General features: G+C 37.0%; 2 protein-coding genes across 2 annotated transcripts in view; one reads left to right on the top strand and one right to left on the bottom strand.

Moving 5' to 3' along the window:
- LOC118193671 (uncharacterized) overlaps window positions 1-6,822 on the bottom strand; it is a 119,580-nt gene extending 112,758 nt beyond the window's left edge. Inside the window, exon 1 of the mRNA XM_085824959.1 lies at window positions 6,593-6,822. Within this exon, the coding sequence (XP_085681085.1) occupies window positions 6,593-6,626 (34 nt within the window). The 5' untranslated portion in view covers window positions 6,627-6,822. The remainder of the gene's footprint in view (window positions 1-6,592) is intronic.
- The window catches only part of LOC118188232 (junctophilin-1-like), a 162,151-nt gene that overhangs the window by 79,017 nt on the left and 66,338 nt on the right, over window positions 1-16,796 (top strand). The gene's annotated exons all lie outside the window — the stretch shown is intronic.

Below are 16,796 nucleotides of genomic sequence, written 5' to 3'. Positions count from 1 at the left end.
ATATTCTATTTATAAAATGCACATGCTTACAATATTGCATCCATGAGTTAATACGCTCATTACAAATATATATAATTAAACTATTTACATTTGCATAATATTAAATCATATTTACATTTGTTTTCCGTGTTCCCAGCCTAATGTTATTACTCTGCGTACTGACTCAAGGCGGGCTTCTTGCAGAGGCCATTAAAAACCAGTGTGCATTGATGCTTTGAATCTCTGCGAAATTTAAGTCTGTTATTGTGGGCTGCATAATTCTAGTCCTAGTGCTTCAAATTTGTTCATAATGCTTTTGAGCTTCTTGAGATAGGCCGGCTGCTTAATGAAGAAGCGTTTATAAGCAATGTCAGTATCAGGAAGCCTCATGTGCCATTCTTACGTGAGAGGGCAAGACGTAACGTAATGATCAGGTGTACCTACTTCATTACAGACACAATGATCAGTTGTTGATATTCCCCTTTGATAGAAATATTGGGGAAATGGTCCGTGGCCTGTAATGAAACGGGAAAGAAAAGGGGCGGAGATGAGTCGATCTTGGGAAACTCTATGAACAAAGTCATGCGTTCTACGGCCTTGCGATATAGAATCCAATTCCTCTTGAAATTGTTGCTGCGATTTAATGCGACAGACTCGCTTCAGATAATATTTGGGAAGCGGGATCTGGACATCTTGCGCACCGATATTCTTTGTAGCTTCCTTTGCAAGAGGGTCTGCATCCTCATTGCCCCTGTGGCCTGCGTGCGCTTTAATCCATAAAATCTGGATGTTGCAGTCATGCGCATTTTCTTTGAGCAGGCATTGTATATCTGCTATGATCGGTGATGGATGGAATGGATTACGAAGAGCAAAGATTGCCGACTGACTATCTTAGAAAATGCAAACTTTTCAGTCAACAAACTTCCTAGCTGCTGTCATAGCCTGGCCCAATGCTACTGCTTCAGCTTGGAATACCGATCTATTAAGTCCAAGGTATCCTTTCCATGTTTCTAAGACTCTTGGAGTTACAATAAAGCCTCCACTCGGGCTTGAATTCAGGAAACTAAGAACTAAATTAATCTTAAATAAAAAAATATAGCCGAAGCTATCAAGGGCCTAAAGCACGGCCGAGCGTAATAATATCTTAAGAGAGAGGCCTTGAAAGGCGAACTCGCGCTAGTCACAATCACTGGCTCTCTAACGACGTCAGTAGAACTTCACAGTTAAATACTTTTTCTCATTTTCATTCAAACGCGATTCTGAAAATAAGTTCTGGTTGGAAGTTGCAAGTTGAAATTCCGGAATATAGGAAAATAACTTTTAACTAAAGATTAACTGTTAGAAAAATTAACATAAACCTTACACGTTTGATATTTTAGCCATGACTTTTTCAGAACGTTTTGCCATTTTAGCGTGATTTCTGTTGTTTACAGATTTGTATTGTTTACAGTGTTTCAAAAATTGGTTCAAACGCATGTAAAAGGGTACTGATCTTCATGGAGAATAGTTTGAAAAATAATAAAACCAATTTCGATAATAGACATTTGTTTTTTCATTATTAGGACAGAAATATAAACACCAACCCTCCTATATCCAAAATATAATATGTTATTTTTATTGATATAAAAGTCTTAATTGCTAAAATTGAAAACTTTTATATTATATTTAAATACAGTTTTTTTATTTAAAACCGTTAGGGGCTTCAAGTAAAGAACCACTTCCGTTTGTCCAGTTGTACCCAAAATCTAATCAACTCCATATGAATGTAGAAGGCTTAAATACGGAAAATCGAAATTTTTGGAAGTTTGATGTAAGAGTTATTGTAAAGGAAAATATCATCACACGCATACAGACACACAGACATCGTTATAAAAATAGTGGGAACGTATTATGGGAACCCTAATTTGTATTTATTCACTGAAAACTGACTATTTGGACCGAAAACATTACCCCCCTTACCTAAGTGACCGAGTGAGTGAGTGCGCCGCTAAGATGGCTTCCGACACGGAGGTAAACCAAAATGACATACCATCACAGAGGGGAAATCTATAGGCATAGACAAAAGCTGTTTTTGAATTCAATATACCAAGAGACTCCTGCTGTTTTGTCGTGCAATAGCCGCCACACTTGACGTTGAATCACTAAGTATGGAGAATTTCTGCTGTTGATATGTGTTAGTGTACCTAAGTTACAATGTTGAATGTTACGTATTAATAGCAATTTCTATATTTTACAAAGTCTTTCTTGTCTAAAGTTAATTCATATTACACGTTCTGCGTACCTGAAACCAAATGCTCAGATTTACACTTCTTGCTGAATGAAAAGAGGCTCTACTACTCTATAATAAACTTAACAATAGTTCAGCGATTATTTAGTTTGATAATTGCAGACTAAGCGTTATCCTGATTATCTACTTTACATTTTTAATCATTTCAAATATAATGTTATTCACAGTGGTTTTTGCTTAGGCAGTGTCTTGAGATTTTCTTATTTTACCAAAAACTACCTTATTTTTGAGTCTGTTGGACGTCCACGTTGCCCAGGCACAGTTTGCTGGTTCCTTTAATACAGAATTCTTGTATTAACACAATGAAAGTAATTATGGTCTGTGTCACCTTCCTCTCCGCACTCGCAGAAGGGAGTATCCCTAAGTCTGAATCTGTTGAGGTATACTGGGAATGGTCCATGACCTCAAGAAGGCTAGCACTGTGGATCTTCATTTCCATGTTAATTTTTGGCAATAAGCGAAATGTCCTTAGTCCTACCTCTGACCATCTGCTTTGCCAATTTTGTAATAAAATTATCAAAGCTTCTCTTTTATATGTGAGACCAATGAAGTTTAGTAGGTTGCTCTAGTAATTCCATGCCATTAAGTGTCCTACTTAGCCAGAAGGTTCGCGGCTTCATTGTCTTGAATCACTGCCCATTTTAGAGTGGGTCTTTGTGAGATAGATGTATACAGAAGCTGGTTTTGAATTTAATACAGCAAGGGAGTCCTGCAGTTTTGTTCTGCAATAGCCTCTACACTTGAAGTTGAATCACTGAGTATGGAGAATTTCTGCTGCTGATATGAGTTAGAGTACCTAATTGCAGTGTTGATAGCTAGAATCTCTTCTTCGTATACAGAGTTGCTCAGTTCTATTTTCTTCTTCCACTCAAATGTTACAGTGCCATCTTCCAGTCTACAAAAGGCGCTACCCGTGCCGTTCTCCGTTTTGGAGTCATCTATAAAAAAGTTATTTATTGCCATTGAATTGGTTCGTCGTTTATGTTGATGCTGTTTGAGAGATTAAAAGCAGCTGGATTAAATACCTGTGTATACCTATGAATACCTTACCTGTTGCGGGGGGAGGTAAAAAACATTATCTGAAAATCTGTTATCAGTCTGTGTTCTTTCATCACTGTAAATATCCTTGATGGATTCTTGATTTTTTTAATCCTAAAATATTCCTTAAGTTGAATTTTTTATTTCATTCAGGCGTAAAGATTTAGTTACATGAGCTCATAGCAATCTTTATTGTTGTAAATATCTGTAAATATTTAAATTCATTTTATTGCATTTTTTTCAATATTGTTATTTGTACTATTGCGTATTTAATTATTTGTTGCTTTTAGGCAGATAATTTTAGACTTTATTTTGTATTTGCGACCATATGTTTCATAGATAAGTATTTATTTCTTAATTTTAAGTGCAGTAAATTTTAAATTGTAAAAATAGCTCGAATAGAACGTAGGATATCGGCATATTCGCTCCTCACGGGCCTTATTGACCGACTTTTTCGAAGTTTTCAAAAGCCTGTCCTTCACCATATCTGTGCGCGTACGATTCCGATAGTTAGGACGAGTTCAATTTTTCAGGTTCTTCCACATCAGTCAGCCTCATCAGGACGCTCCGACACATCATACAAAAGTTATAGTGATATTCTCGGCAAAGTCTTTGATTTTTCTTGGAGTGTAATGTGGCTAACTTGGGGCCCAGAGTAAAAGTGCAGCAATTCCAGAACTAGTTTTGGAGGGAGGCGAAAGGGACAGACGTAGTGTAAGACTATTTGAAGTTAAGTTGAAAAATAAAAGAAGAGACTGATCACGAGAGAGTTATCAAGTCATTTTAGTACAACTGGATATTTGCTTTCAAAAGAATATGGCCGCAGCCGTTGCAGCTGCGCGAAAATGACTGCTGGCAATTAGAGAAGGGCAAAACACCTGTTTTTATGGGATCCGATCACTACCTTACTGATCTAACTTTTTTTCACATTGCTTGTCTATTTTCATTCCTTACATCTTTCTTCGCGATTGATGGCGGCTAAGTGAAATATCCCATTCTACCATCTCGATTCTTCTTATCATCCTTTTGTTGTTCCAGACATTCTTTTATCTGATGCAGAGTAAAAGCACGCTGTCACTCCCTTTCCATTTGACACAAGTCAAGAACCGTTCGTTTACTGAAACGAATCAGTTCTTTTTTTTATAAATCACCGCTCATTAACAATAACATCGATTAAAAACACCGGGAAGGAGGAGTGAATCAAGATCGATTACCGAGGATAAAACGAAAAGTGAAAGAATCGAACTGGATCGGAGTGGAATCGGCGGATTCGACCCTATCCCCAAACGCTAATTCACTGAATTGATTTCTTTCAACTATTAGTTTAGAGATTTTCTAAAACTTGCTGTCTACACATAATTAAATTTGCAGCTCAAGAATTTTTTTTTAAATCAAAAAGTTGGGAAATGATACAAATTAAACTGACTTTAAACACGAGAGAATAAACATTCTTTCCTAATACTATAATCAAATTTTCTGGCACGCTTCCAATAAGGGCTCTCTGTGGGTGAAGTATAAAAGAGCTCCAGGAGTTCTATATATCAGTGCTCCGCAACCTTTCCTCACCTGCGACGCACAAAAAATCTTTCTGGAATTTCGAGGCACACCAAAGTGTTCCGAGTTATCAAGGAAGTGCCGAAAAAATTCAAATGCTGACACACTTACAATCACACACACAACCACACAACAGTGGAATATATAAAAACATTTAAAATAGACATTATTAAGGGAAAAAATTGTCATTGTGTATTAAATACATGATAAAAGATTGCAAAATGTCAAATACATGTATTTGATTGCGGCACACCTATATCCTACTCATGGCACACCGGTTGCGGAGCATTGCTATATATGTAGCGTCTCATTAATAGATCGCGCGCGCTACTAGCTATGGTCAAGTTTAATGGTCGCGCTAAAAATTGCTTGCTGAATCAGATGTTAAATATAAGCATAATACTAAGAATTTCCGAAAATAATTGAATACGATTATAATAATTATAATCAGATGTTATAAACAAAAGGTTAAGAATTTCCAAAACTAATCCGTTACGTAAAATTTAATTATAACTGAGTGAAATTACCATATCTGAATAAATATCTGATTGTTGTGAAACTGATTAGCTGTATCTAAGACATATTAAAAACAAATCTCTTCATTTTGATGTACGAGACACAGATGGCGTTGGCTGTCATTGAAGTAGGAAGAAAAAAAGGGTTTTCCCCTTTCGACCTCGTGTGACGTGAACTGATTAAGTGTAATAACTTTCGGGGCCAGAAAAATTTCCCGACACTTGTTAAAAAATGTATATATTTTGTAGTATAGAGAGAATATAATTAGATAAATCAACATATTAGAGTTTTTATTACAGATTCAACATCACACTACCCAGGTAAGTGAGCAAGTTTTGTCTTTAGTTTTTCTGGATTGCTCGGTATCTGGGATGAGTGAAGGAAGTATTTTTATTTTAATGATATGTAATGATAAGACTATGTTTTAGTAATAACAGAAAGTGGCGTCCGTGACAGGACTCTAAGAAATAAACTTTAAAAAAAAATATTTTAATGGTTATAGATAGTTTTTGATGTATTAAAGTATAATTAAGTTTAAATTCGAAACTATTTTTTGTAAAGCAGTTTGTTTTATTTTGAAAGTTAACTATGGAAGCTTTAAAGGCTTTGAAACTTAAACGGGCAGGTTTACGCACTTCTTTTGCAAAAACTGCTAATATTTTAAAAACGGAATTAGTAAAAGAAGATTTTTCTGTAGATTTAGTACGAGATAAACTTACTAAACTACAAAATGTATATTCAGATATAAAAAATGTAGATGATAAAATTCTTAATTTGTTAGCTGAAGACGGGAAAACTTTAGAGGATGATGTTACTAAAGAAATCGAAAGTCGCGAGGTGTATTCTGATGATTTCATAACACTAACTCGGCAAATTAATGAAAAATTGCAATTTTCAGATGAAATCAATTTAGAAACAAGACCAAATGATGGTGCTGGTATTTGTTGTAGTAAGATTAAACAGTATAGACTTCCGAAAATTTAACTTAAGAAGTTTGATGGGGAATTGATAAATTGGTTACCGTTTTGGTCGCAGTTTGAGAAAATTCACACTGACCCTGATTTATATGAAAGTGACAAATTTTCCTATTTGATTCAGTGTATGAAGCCCGGATCATGTGCTAAAGAATTCATTGAAAGCTATCCGGTGACTTCGGAAAATTATGATAAATGTTGTATCTCTCAATAGAATTCTAAAAGGTAAAAAGAAATCTCTTACCTTTTCTTTCACCCGGGAGCCGAGCTTGTTCCATTCTAATTCTTATTCGATGAAATATCTAAATAATTCCAAGCTTTTGCATAAAAACTGACACTTCTGTATAAATAAAGATATTATATTTAGATACAGTTATATACAATTATTAGATTACATGAAATTACGCGCTCTCCAGCTAACAGTCAATCGAGTTCGGATTCAGAGTTCTAACTACGTTCTTACGTAGGATTATTCTCGAGTTTTGATGTAATGGTGCTGATAGTTCGGAGTTTAGATGTAACATCTCCTCCCACCATTGAGATCCGACGATGCGGAGGAACTCAATACACACAGGTCCAGTCGATGAGGAGGCCGAACAACTCGTCCAGCTCTGGTCATCACTCGAGGACTTGAGGCAGGTTCTGGAATACTAGCAGCCTGATCAGCCTGACCAGTTGCATGGTCGTTTCTGTCTCGAGGTGCTCTGTCGGGGAACGGAGGGCCAACGGATTCGGAAGTAGAGATCTCCAACGGGAAAAGCCGGGGCACTGGACGAAGCAGAATACCATTTCTTGTCTTGACCCTCGCTAGTCTAACTATTCCGTCTTTACTGGGGAAAAGCTCGACTATCTTGGCTAAAGGCCAATGTATGCGTCGTCTCTGGCTGTCTTCCAACAGAACGACATCGCCTACTTGCAATTGTTGAAATTTTCCTTTCTTTATTGCCTGTTGTCTCAACTGACCAAGATATTCATTACGAAATCTGTTTCGTAGATCATGTCTTATTCTCTGTCGGTATTTGGCTCGACGGTTTAGTTCTTTGGAATCTACGTAGTCCATATCAGGAACTCCAGATGACGGCAATTCTTGCAGAAACATCATAGGGGTCAGTGGTGATGGATCTTGATTATCCTCTGATACGTATGTGATAGGTCGCGAATTAATCACTTGTTCACAGTCACATAATATAGTATATAATTCTTCATAATTTAAGGACGTTCGACCTAACACTCTTCTTAAATTTTCTTTCACCATTCGCACAAGCCTCTCCCACCAACCTCCCCACCAGGCGGCGGTCGGAGGGTTGAACTTCCATCGTATCCTTTGGATAGAAGCAGCTGAACATATGGCGTTCCAATTAACTTTCTTAAGAACACTGTTAGTCCCTACAAAATTAGTTCCGTTGTCGGAATATATCACATAAGGTCTACCTCTTCTGGCAATGAATCTACGTAAAGATTGGATGAAAGTTTCTGTAGATAGAGAAGTAACTAGTTCGAGGTGAATGGCTCTATAAATGGCACATGTATACAAGACTATCCACGCTTTAGACCCCTCACGAAGATAGAGAGGACCCGCTAGATCTACACCGACGACTTCAAAAGTCGCCCCTTCTCTGACTCGATCTTCGGGTGGAAATCCTGGCTCGACTTCCACTCTTTGTGTAACAAATCTTTTACATCTTACACATTTTCTGATAATATTTCGAATACTTTTCCTGGATTTTAATATCCAAAAGTTTTCTCTAAGATTTGTCATTAAAGTGCTGACACCAGCATGCTGGAGTTCTAGATGTTTCTCGTAAATTAGTCTCTCAACAAGAATATGTTTTGAAGGTAAAATGATAGGATATCGGAAATTTTCATTATCTTGACGCTGTAGGACGTTCGTTTTGGCTCTTAAAATTCCATTTTGGTCTACGATTGGTCTCAGCGCACGAATGTCGGGATCGTTTATGCCTGTAAATGATTCTTTCTGTACCAATCTACAAAGTGCCTTTTCAGCATTCTCCAATTCATCAACTGAGACATCAGGAGTGAGGTTTTTATCTTTGTTCTTTAAATTGTGATAAAACCTGAAAATCCAAGCGATCATTCTCACGGTTTTTCTATATGAAGAGAAGTATTTGTAGTACCGGTCCAAATTGTCTCCATGATCTAGAAGAGTCAGAATCGTTTTCCTTTTTTCCTTGTTTATAAGTTCTTCATCAGGCTTTTCTTCTACATGGGGCCACTCGTCTTCTGGTAAGTAAAGCCACGATGGGCCCTCCCACCATGCCGATTTCTGTAATTGCTCAATAGTACATCCTCTCGATGGGAGATCCGCTGGGTTTAAACTTCCAGGTACATGCCTCCAGTCAGATATTCTGGTAAGCGATCTTATTTCTTGTACTCGATTGTGAACAAACGTACCCCATGCTTGATCCCTTCTTATCCACCCCAAAGCTGTAGAAGAATCACTCCAGAACACTGTTCTACAATTCTTAAGTTTCAAATCTGATAGAATTGTTTTGGCAAGCCTGGCACCTATCAGACAGGAAAGAAGTTCAAGCCGTGGAATCGTAAGTTCCTTAATATGGGCTATTCGACTTCTCGCACTTACTAACTGAACCTTTACGCCTTCGATGGTTTCAGCTCTTAAAAATGCACATGTGGCATAGGCTCTTTTACTAGCATCCGAAAAAACGTGGAGCACTACGGTATCTTCGTTTTCGTAATCAATATTTAACCAACGAGGAATTTCAATCTGAGATAGCAGAGGCAATTGGTTCAACCAAGTCCCAAACTGCTCACTTAGGGGAAGAGGAAGATCTTCATCCCACTTAATCTTCTCGTTCCATGTTTCTTGCAAAATTAGCTTAGGAATTACAGTTATCGGTGCAGTAAAGCCAATGGGATCAAAAATTTTCTGGGTAATTGACAAAACTTTTCTTTTGGTAATAGGTTCCCTCAAGTTAAATGTTTCTTCGATCTTGCAACTCAAACTATCTTTTTCTAAATCCCATACTAATCCTAATACTGGGACAACTTTTGTCTTGCTCTCTATCTCATCGATCATGTCAATGCGAAAATTTGATCGCCAACATCTCAAATTGAAATGCCCTGAAGCCAAAATCAATCTTGCTTCTTGAACGAAATTTTCGGCTTCATCTACGTGATTTAAGCTAATTAACGAATTATCGAGGTAAAATGAATCTTTCAAAATATTAGAAGTTTCTACAAATTTTTCTGGGACTGTAGTCAAAAGGTGACTAAGTGTAGCGGCTAGCAGAAACGGACTTGATGTGAGTCCAAAAACAACTCGGTTATGTCTGTAAATTTTAAACTTATGTTGATTATCGAACCATAGAAACCTTAAAAAATCTCTATCCTTTTCTGCTATTTTGATTTGACAAAAGGCCTTTTCGATGTCAGATGACACTCCTATGCGATATTTTCGAAAACGATTCAATATACGTGGAATAATTTCTATTAAATTTGGTCCTTTACTCAGACAATCATTGAGAGAGGGTGAATTCTTAGAACGTGCAGATGCATTGAAAACAGGCCGTATCTTTGTAGTTTCACTAGACTCTTTTATTACAGGTCTGTGTGACAAGTAGTGCACTCCTTCCTCCTTTTCCTCAGTTACTACCTCAATAATATCCTTCGCTTCCCACTCATCAAATATTTCTTCGTAATCTTTTCTTCTGCGTGTGTTCGTCACAAGAGCAATAGAAGCTGATTGGTCCAATTTCGAAACCCCTCCCTCAGTGGCTACGCTGATGTGCACTTGTGAAATATGCCTCCCGGAGCTATCTCGTTTTACACTTTTTAAGAAATGTTTTCGGGTTTCTTCTTCCAAGGCACTTTTCGTTTTGTTTTCCTGACTTGAAATCCCCAAAGTGTCTAAACGCCAAAGATTGGACAAATTTGTATCGGAAACATGTAAGGATAAAGAAAGAACGGACAGGGAACTCGACGTATCCGCATTCTCTTTGCATCTTGCCCATTAAAGTCCAGCCTAACTTGGTCTCAAAGGCTACGTAATCCCCCGCAAAATGTTCAATTCTTTCAGTGAACAATTGTGCTGCGGTGTCCGCTCCTAACAGCATATGAATCTCTTCCGGATTTTCTTGAAACAGACAGAGATTTCCATTCACATGATTGTCGTTGATAAGGATTCCCCTTTTTTCCATTACTTTAATTAATTTTTCGTCTTTGATCTTAGGTAGTGACGAACAAATTTTCCTCTGGTCTAGTGCTTCGATTTTACACCTGTACTTTCCATCCAAACTAGTTAAATCTATTTGATAACGATTATGATCTTCCGAAACTTCTACACCCCCAAATAACCCATGTTTAATTCTTTCAGTTCCTATCTTTTCTAATTTCAACGTTTTAGCAGCATATTGACTTATGTACGTGTTCTGACTTCCGGTGTCTATTAGCAATCTTAAATAACCCTTTAAGGTTTTCCCAGCTACCCCTACGACCAAAGTTTGTAAATAAACTTCAGAACGGTTGCTTTGATTCGAAAGTACTTTATTCTCAACTTCCTGGACAGTTTTGATCGTTCCCTTTTTACTCTCGGAATTAATTCTGTTGCACATAATCGTAGAATGCTTAGAGTGACAATGGGTGCAAAAAATGTTAGAATCACAAAATTTGCTGACGTGACCCTTATTTTGTAAACACCTAAAACAAGTGCCATTTTTGCGTAGTATTTCAACCTTTTCGTCATTAGTTAGTTTCTGGGCAATAGGACATTTATGGCTTGAATGGGAAAAATCTCCGCAAAAAACACATGCCTTAATCAATTTTTCTTTAATACCCGTGGACACTAAATCAGAAGCAGAAGAAGCTTTCGTTTCTAATTTATTGCTCTTTCCATCGCTGTAATGACGAGTGTTTATTTTCTGGACTGCATACGCAGACTGACGGCGCCCACTATTCGCTGTCGAATGCTCTGAATTCTTATTTATGACTTCCGCCCTTTCGCGTGAATCTAAACATTGAGCTATAATCAAGCACAGGCTTTTAATATTACAATATGCACTTCCATTACTCATTCTGTTAATCTCAAGCAAAATATCTTGGGGAAGTGATTTCAGAATTATTGGACATAACACACTTGATAAATTCTCGAGAGACTGACCCAAATTTTCTAAACATCTTAATTCGATAGAAATATTATCATAAAATTTTCTAAAGGCGCGAACATCATTCGAGATTTTCAACGGTTTAGTGTTCAAAATGTTATTTATGTGAGTGTAAATGAGCACATCTGTTTTCGCAAATCTTTCTTTTAGAAGATCAATTGCGGAATCGTAATTAGCAGCAGTAATCGGTAATCCTTCGACTGTATTTAAAGCAGAACCACCTAAATGAGCTTTCAAATAATTAAATTTGTCTATTTTATCTAATGAATCATTTTTATGAATGGCAGACTCGAAACTGTTCCAAAAGGTTAGCCAGTTGTTTATATCTCCGTAGAATTTCATTAAAGTTAACTTACGTAATTTAATTCGAACAGACTCGTTATGTTTTGGTTCGCTTTGACTATCAGTACTGAACTGGTTATTTACTACCGTTTCAGTAGATTTGCGTTTTAATTCGTCGATTCTTTTGGAGGTACGGAAACTGCATTTAACGACCTTTTGGCGATATTCTTCAGATTTTTGGAATTCAGCATCAAATTCTTCGACTTTAAAAAGAGGTTCTAATTCTGTATCGACACTTTTAAGCGATTCGAAATTATTCTTTAATATTTCTAAATTTTCTTCCAAATCATGAATTTTCGGATCAATTTCCGAAAGCTGCGATTCCAAATCTTTAAGCGATTTCGTTACTGATGTTCGGAGAGCTGCGCGCTTCTTTTTAAATTTATTTAAAATCTCTTCAGGCATGTTCTTAACAGTTCAAAAATTCAAAAAGTAATCAATAATTGTATTCTTAATCTTTATTGTCTAATTTAAATTCTTATTCTTAGCTCGGGCGTCCCGGCAGGGATGCCAAAATATTGTTGTATCTCTCAATAGAATTCTAAAAGGTAAAAAGAAATCTCTTACCTTTTCTTTCACCCGGGAGCCGAGCTTGTTCCATTCTAATTCTTATTCGATGAAATATCTAAATAATTCCAAGCTTTTGCATAAAAACTGACACTTCTGTATAAATAAAGATATTATATTTAGATACAGTTATATACAATTATTATATTACATGAAATTACGCGCTCTCCAGCTAACAGTCAATCAAGTTCGGATTCAGAGTTCTAACTACGTTCTTACGTAGGATTATTCTCGAGTTTTGATGTAATGGTGCTGATAGTTCGGAGTTTAGATGTGGAGGCGCTGATAGTTCGGAGTTTAGATGTAACAATAAAGCTGTTTTAGCTTTGAAGGAACGTTTTGGGAAACCTGAATTATTAGTAGAAGTGTATGTTAGAGAACTAATTAAATTAATTGTTTCTAATGTGAAGGCAGATCAAAAGGATAAATTACCTCTTGATAAACTGTATGATAAAATTGAAGCTCAGTTGAGAGCCTTAGAGTCTTTAGGTCTTAAATCGAGCGAAAACACATCGTGGTTATTTCCGATGGTGGAATCGTGTCTCACAGAGGATGTTTTAAAGGCGTGGCAAAGGAGTTCGCTCTTTAACCAGCCTGAAGGAACTGATCTTTCTCGCCTTACCAACTTAATGAAATTTTTAAAGTCTGAAGTGGAGGGTGAGGAGAGATTAAAATTGGCGCGTAATGGACTCGATGGTGTTAGTCGTAAAGAAGGATATCATGATAAAGCAAAGAGGGAAACAAAAGGTAAATTTAAATTTAAGAAACAGGGAAATGTTCCCAGCCACAGGTTTTCTTACAACCAGAGAACATGCATGTATTTTTTGTGGTAAAATGCATGATAGTAAAAATTGTTACGATGCGCGTTCATTATCTCTTAATGAAAGGATTTCTAAAGTTAAGGAGAAAAAATGCTGTTTAAAATGCTTGGAACCAAATCATATGGCAAAGTTCTGTAAACAGTTTGTTAGGTGTTTTGCTTGTGGTAAATCACACTCAGTTATTTTGTGTCCGGACATTAATAATGAAACTGAACTTCCTACAGAAAAATCAGAAATAGACAACATACATACGGCTACAGCCAGGCAAACTTGTACCGCTGACGTAGCTTTAATGACTTTACGCGTAAGAGTAGCTGGTGTCAAAAAGCATAAAGATGTTAGAGTACTCTTAGATTGTGGTTCCCAGAAATCGTATATTTTGAAATCATTAGCCACTGAATTTGGGTTACCAATTATTTCCAAAGAAAATGTTGCTCTTACTTTATTTGGAGGTGCCAGAACAGAGGCAAAGATGCATAACAAATATTTGGTAAAATTATGTTCAGCCAGTCCGCGTAAGTATTCAGATCTAGAATTTGAATTTTTAGATCAAGACATAATATGTGGGAATATACCTCGGGTACCCAAGGGTCCAATATTAAAAGAATTAAAACGAAACAACATTTGGTTGTCGGATCTGGGAGCAGATTGTCCAAAAATAGAAATGCTCATCGGTAGTGATATTTATGGAAAAATTCTCACGGGATCAGTAAAACAATTAAAAGGAGGACTAACAGCAGTTTGTACGAAACTTGGTTGGACAGTTTGTGGTGTATCGGAGGAATTTGTTAATCACAAAGATAAAGATGCTTCCATTTTGTGTGCAAGTTTAGTGGGTCCAAAATCTCCGATCTTTGGAGTTTAGAAACGATCGGAATATTAGATGCTCACCAGAATTCAACTAACGCTGCTGAGGAAGAAATTGCCCACGAACAATTTTTAAACTCTCTTTCCAGAAACGAAGATGGTCGTTATTGTGTCGGATTACCTTGGTTAGTATATAACGCAGAATTGCCATCAAATCGTCATGTAGCAGAAAAAAGATTGTTCAGTGTCACCCGAAAACTCAAGTCTTTACATAAATATGAAGAATATGATAGAATTTTTAATGAATGGATGGAGGAGGATGTAATTGAAATAGTACCAGACAATGAACTGAATTATAAAGGGCACTACTTACCGCATCACCCAGTATTTAAACCAGACAGTGTCTCAACTAAGATAAGACCTGTTTTTGACGCATCATGCAAAGTTAATAGATCGCTCTCCCTTAATGATTATTTAGTAAAAGGACCAAATTTAATAGAAGAAATCCCTTCAATTTTGTTAAGATTTAGAGAAAAATGCATTGGCGTAACCTCTGATATCCGGCGTGCATTTTTACAGATTGAATTACGGAAAGAAGATAGGGACTTTTTAAGATTTTTATGGTGGGAGAAAGATAATGTACTGAAGGTTTTCCGCCATACGAGGGTAGTTTTTGGAGTAAAGTCTAGCCCTTTTCTATTAGGAGCGGTTATTTCAGTTCATTTGGCACAAGTACCAAAGGAACAAAGTTCTATTGCTCAGAAATTAAATAAATCCTTTTATATTGATAATTGTGTGACTTCTGTTGATAACGAAAAGGAGCTTGTGAATTTTGTGAAATCTACTGAAATATTAGCTGAAGCAAAAATGGACTTACGTATGTGGACCTATGGCCCAGTAGAAAAAGATGTGGAACTAACCCAAAGTACTTTGTGCAGTGAGTCCACAATGGAGAATTCTGTACCAGTTTTAGGAATTATGTGGGACAGAATAGAAGATAACCTTTATATTGAAATTAAGACTGTATTGGTTTCGGATAATTTGTCTAAAAGAGAGGTTTTGTCAGTAACGCAGACAATGTTTGATCCTTTGGGTTTCTTGTCACCTGTTTTATTGCCTGCAAAGTTACTGCTACAGGAAATTTGGGCGATAAAAGCAGACTGGGATACTCCATTACCAGATAGTATCAAAAGTAAATTTTCGAGGTGGTATAATAAATTACAAATTTTGAATAAGTTGAGAATAACGCGACGTATAGGTTTTGGAGATAGAAGTTCCTGGACACTTCATGTATTTTGTGATGCTAGCCAGTATGCTTATGCCACGGTAATATTTTTGAGATGCGAAACTAAAGAAGAAACATTAGTCAGTTTTGTAATGGCTAAGTCAAGAGTCGCACCCTTAAAAGAACTTACTATTCCCGTCTAGAACTTATGGCCTGTCTTTTGGGCGTGCGTCTTTCCAAATATGTGACAGAAGCTCTTACATTGGATGACATTCCGAAATATTTTTGGACCGATTCCACCACGGCCATATCTTGGATTCAAAGAAACGATGCGTGGGGGACTTATGTGGGCAATCGCGTGAAGGAAATTTGCGCTTTCACTAAAGCAAATCAGTGGTCATATGTACAGGGTCATTCTAACCCAGCTGATTTACCTTCTCGTGGTTGTTCCCCTCTTCAGTTTTTCGAATTAAATTGGTGGAGAGGGCCTGTTTGGCTCAAAGACCCTAGAGATAGCTGGCCAAAATTAGAGGTTAAGCCAAATGAAACTTTAGTTTTTTCAGAGCGCAGGAAAGGCATAAATTTAAATGTAAATCTTAGTATAACTACAAAAGCGGATAAAGTTAAGTGGTATGAGAAGTTCTCTAAATTTTCAGAAATGTTAAGAGTTTTAGGTTGGATAAAGAGATTTATCAAAAATTGTCAAAAGAAAATTGTAAATAAAGAGCCTTTTCTGTCTGCTTCCGAGATAAAGGAATCTAAAATTATACTTCTTTCACTTGTTCAGGGGGAGAGTTTTCCAGAGACTGGAGACTCCATCAATGGTCTTTTGACCGTACGAGATCAGAGTGGCTTAAGAAGAGTAAAAACGAAAATCACCGAACGAGATGATTCTTATGCATTCCGGTACCCGATTTTATTACCTTCTAAGCATTATATTGTTGACTGTTTAATTAGAGATTACCATTTAAAGCATTCTCATGCCGGCGTACAAGCATTAACTGTTATAATTAGAGAAGAATTCTGGATCATTGGTGCAAGACGCCGAATTAGATCGGTGGTGAAACAGTGCGTCCGTTGTAAACGATTTTCAGCAAAACCTCCAACTACTGCACCCATTCAATTACCATTAGACAGAGTTCGAGATGCGTTCGCATTTGAAGTTACCGGCATAGATTTATGTGGCCCTCTGATTCTCAAAAATAAAAACAAAACCTGGGTAGTACTGTTTACGTGTGCTGTATATAGATGTGTACATTTGGAACTAGTGACATCCATAAGTACCGAATGCTTCATTCAAGCGTTTCGTCGGTTCACAGCCAGAAGAGGTCGGCCATCTACAGTTTATTCAGACAACGGCACAAATTTCGTCGGTACATCTGCATTGCTGAAAAAGGTTGACTGGGTAAAGGTAATTGCTCAGGAAACTTTGCATCCCATCACTTGGAAGTTCATTCCGCCTACTGCTGCTTGGTGGGGAGGATGGTGGGAGCGTCTAATCCGCACAGCCAAGAATTTGATTGTGAGAGTCTTAGGACAAGCTGC

Source organism: Stegodyphus dumicola, chromosome 10 (genome assembly GCF_044657685.1).
Source record: "Stegodyphus dumicola isolate Sdum_Otavi_A_Nest chromosome 10, ASM4465768v1".
In the NCBI taxonomy this organism is placed as follows: Eukaryota; Metazoa; Arthropoda; class Arachnida; order Araneae; family Eresidae; genus Stegodyphus; species Stegodyphus dumicola.
The sequence above is the reverse complement of the archived record's forward strand: the minus strand, read 5'-3'. Positions and strand labels throughout refer to the sequence as shown.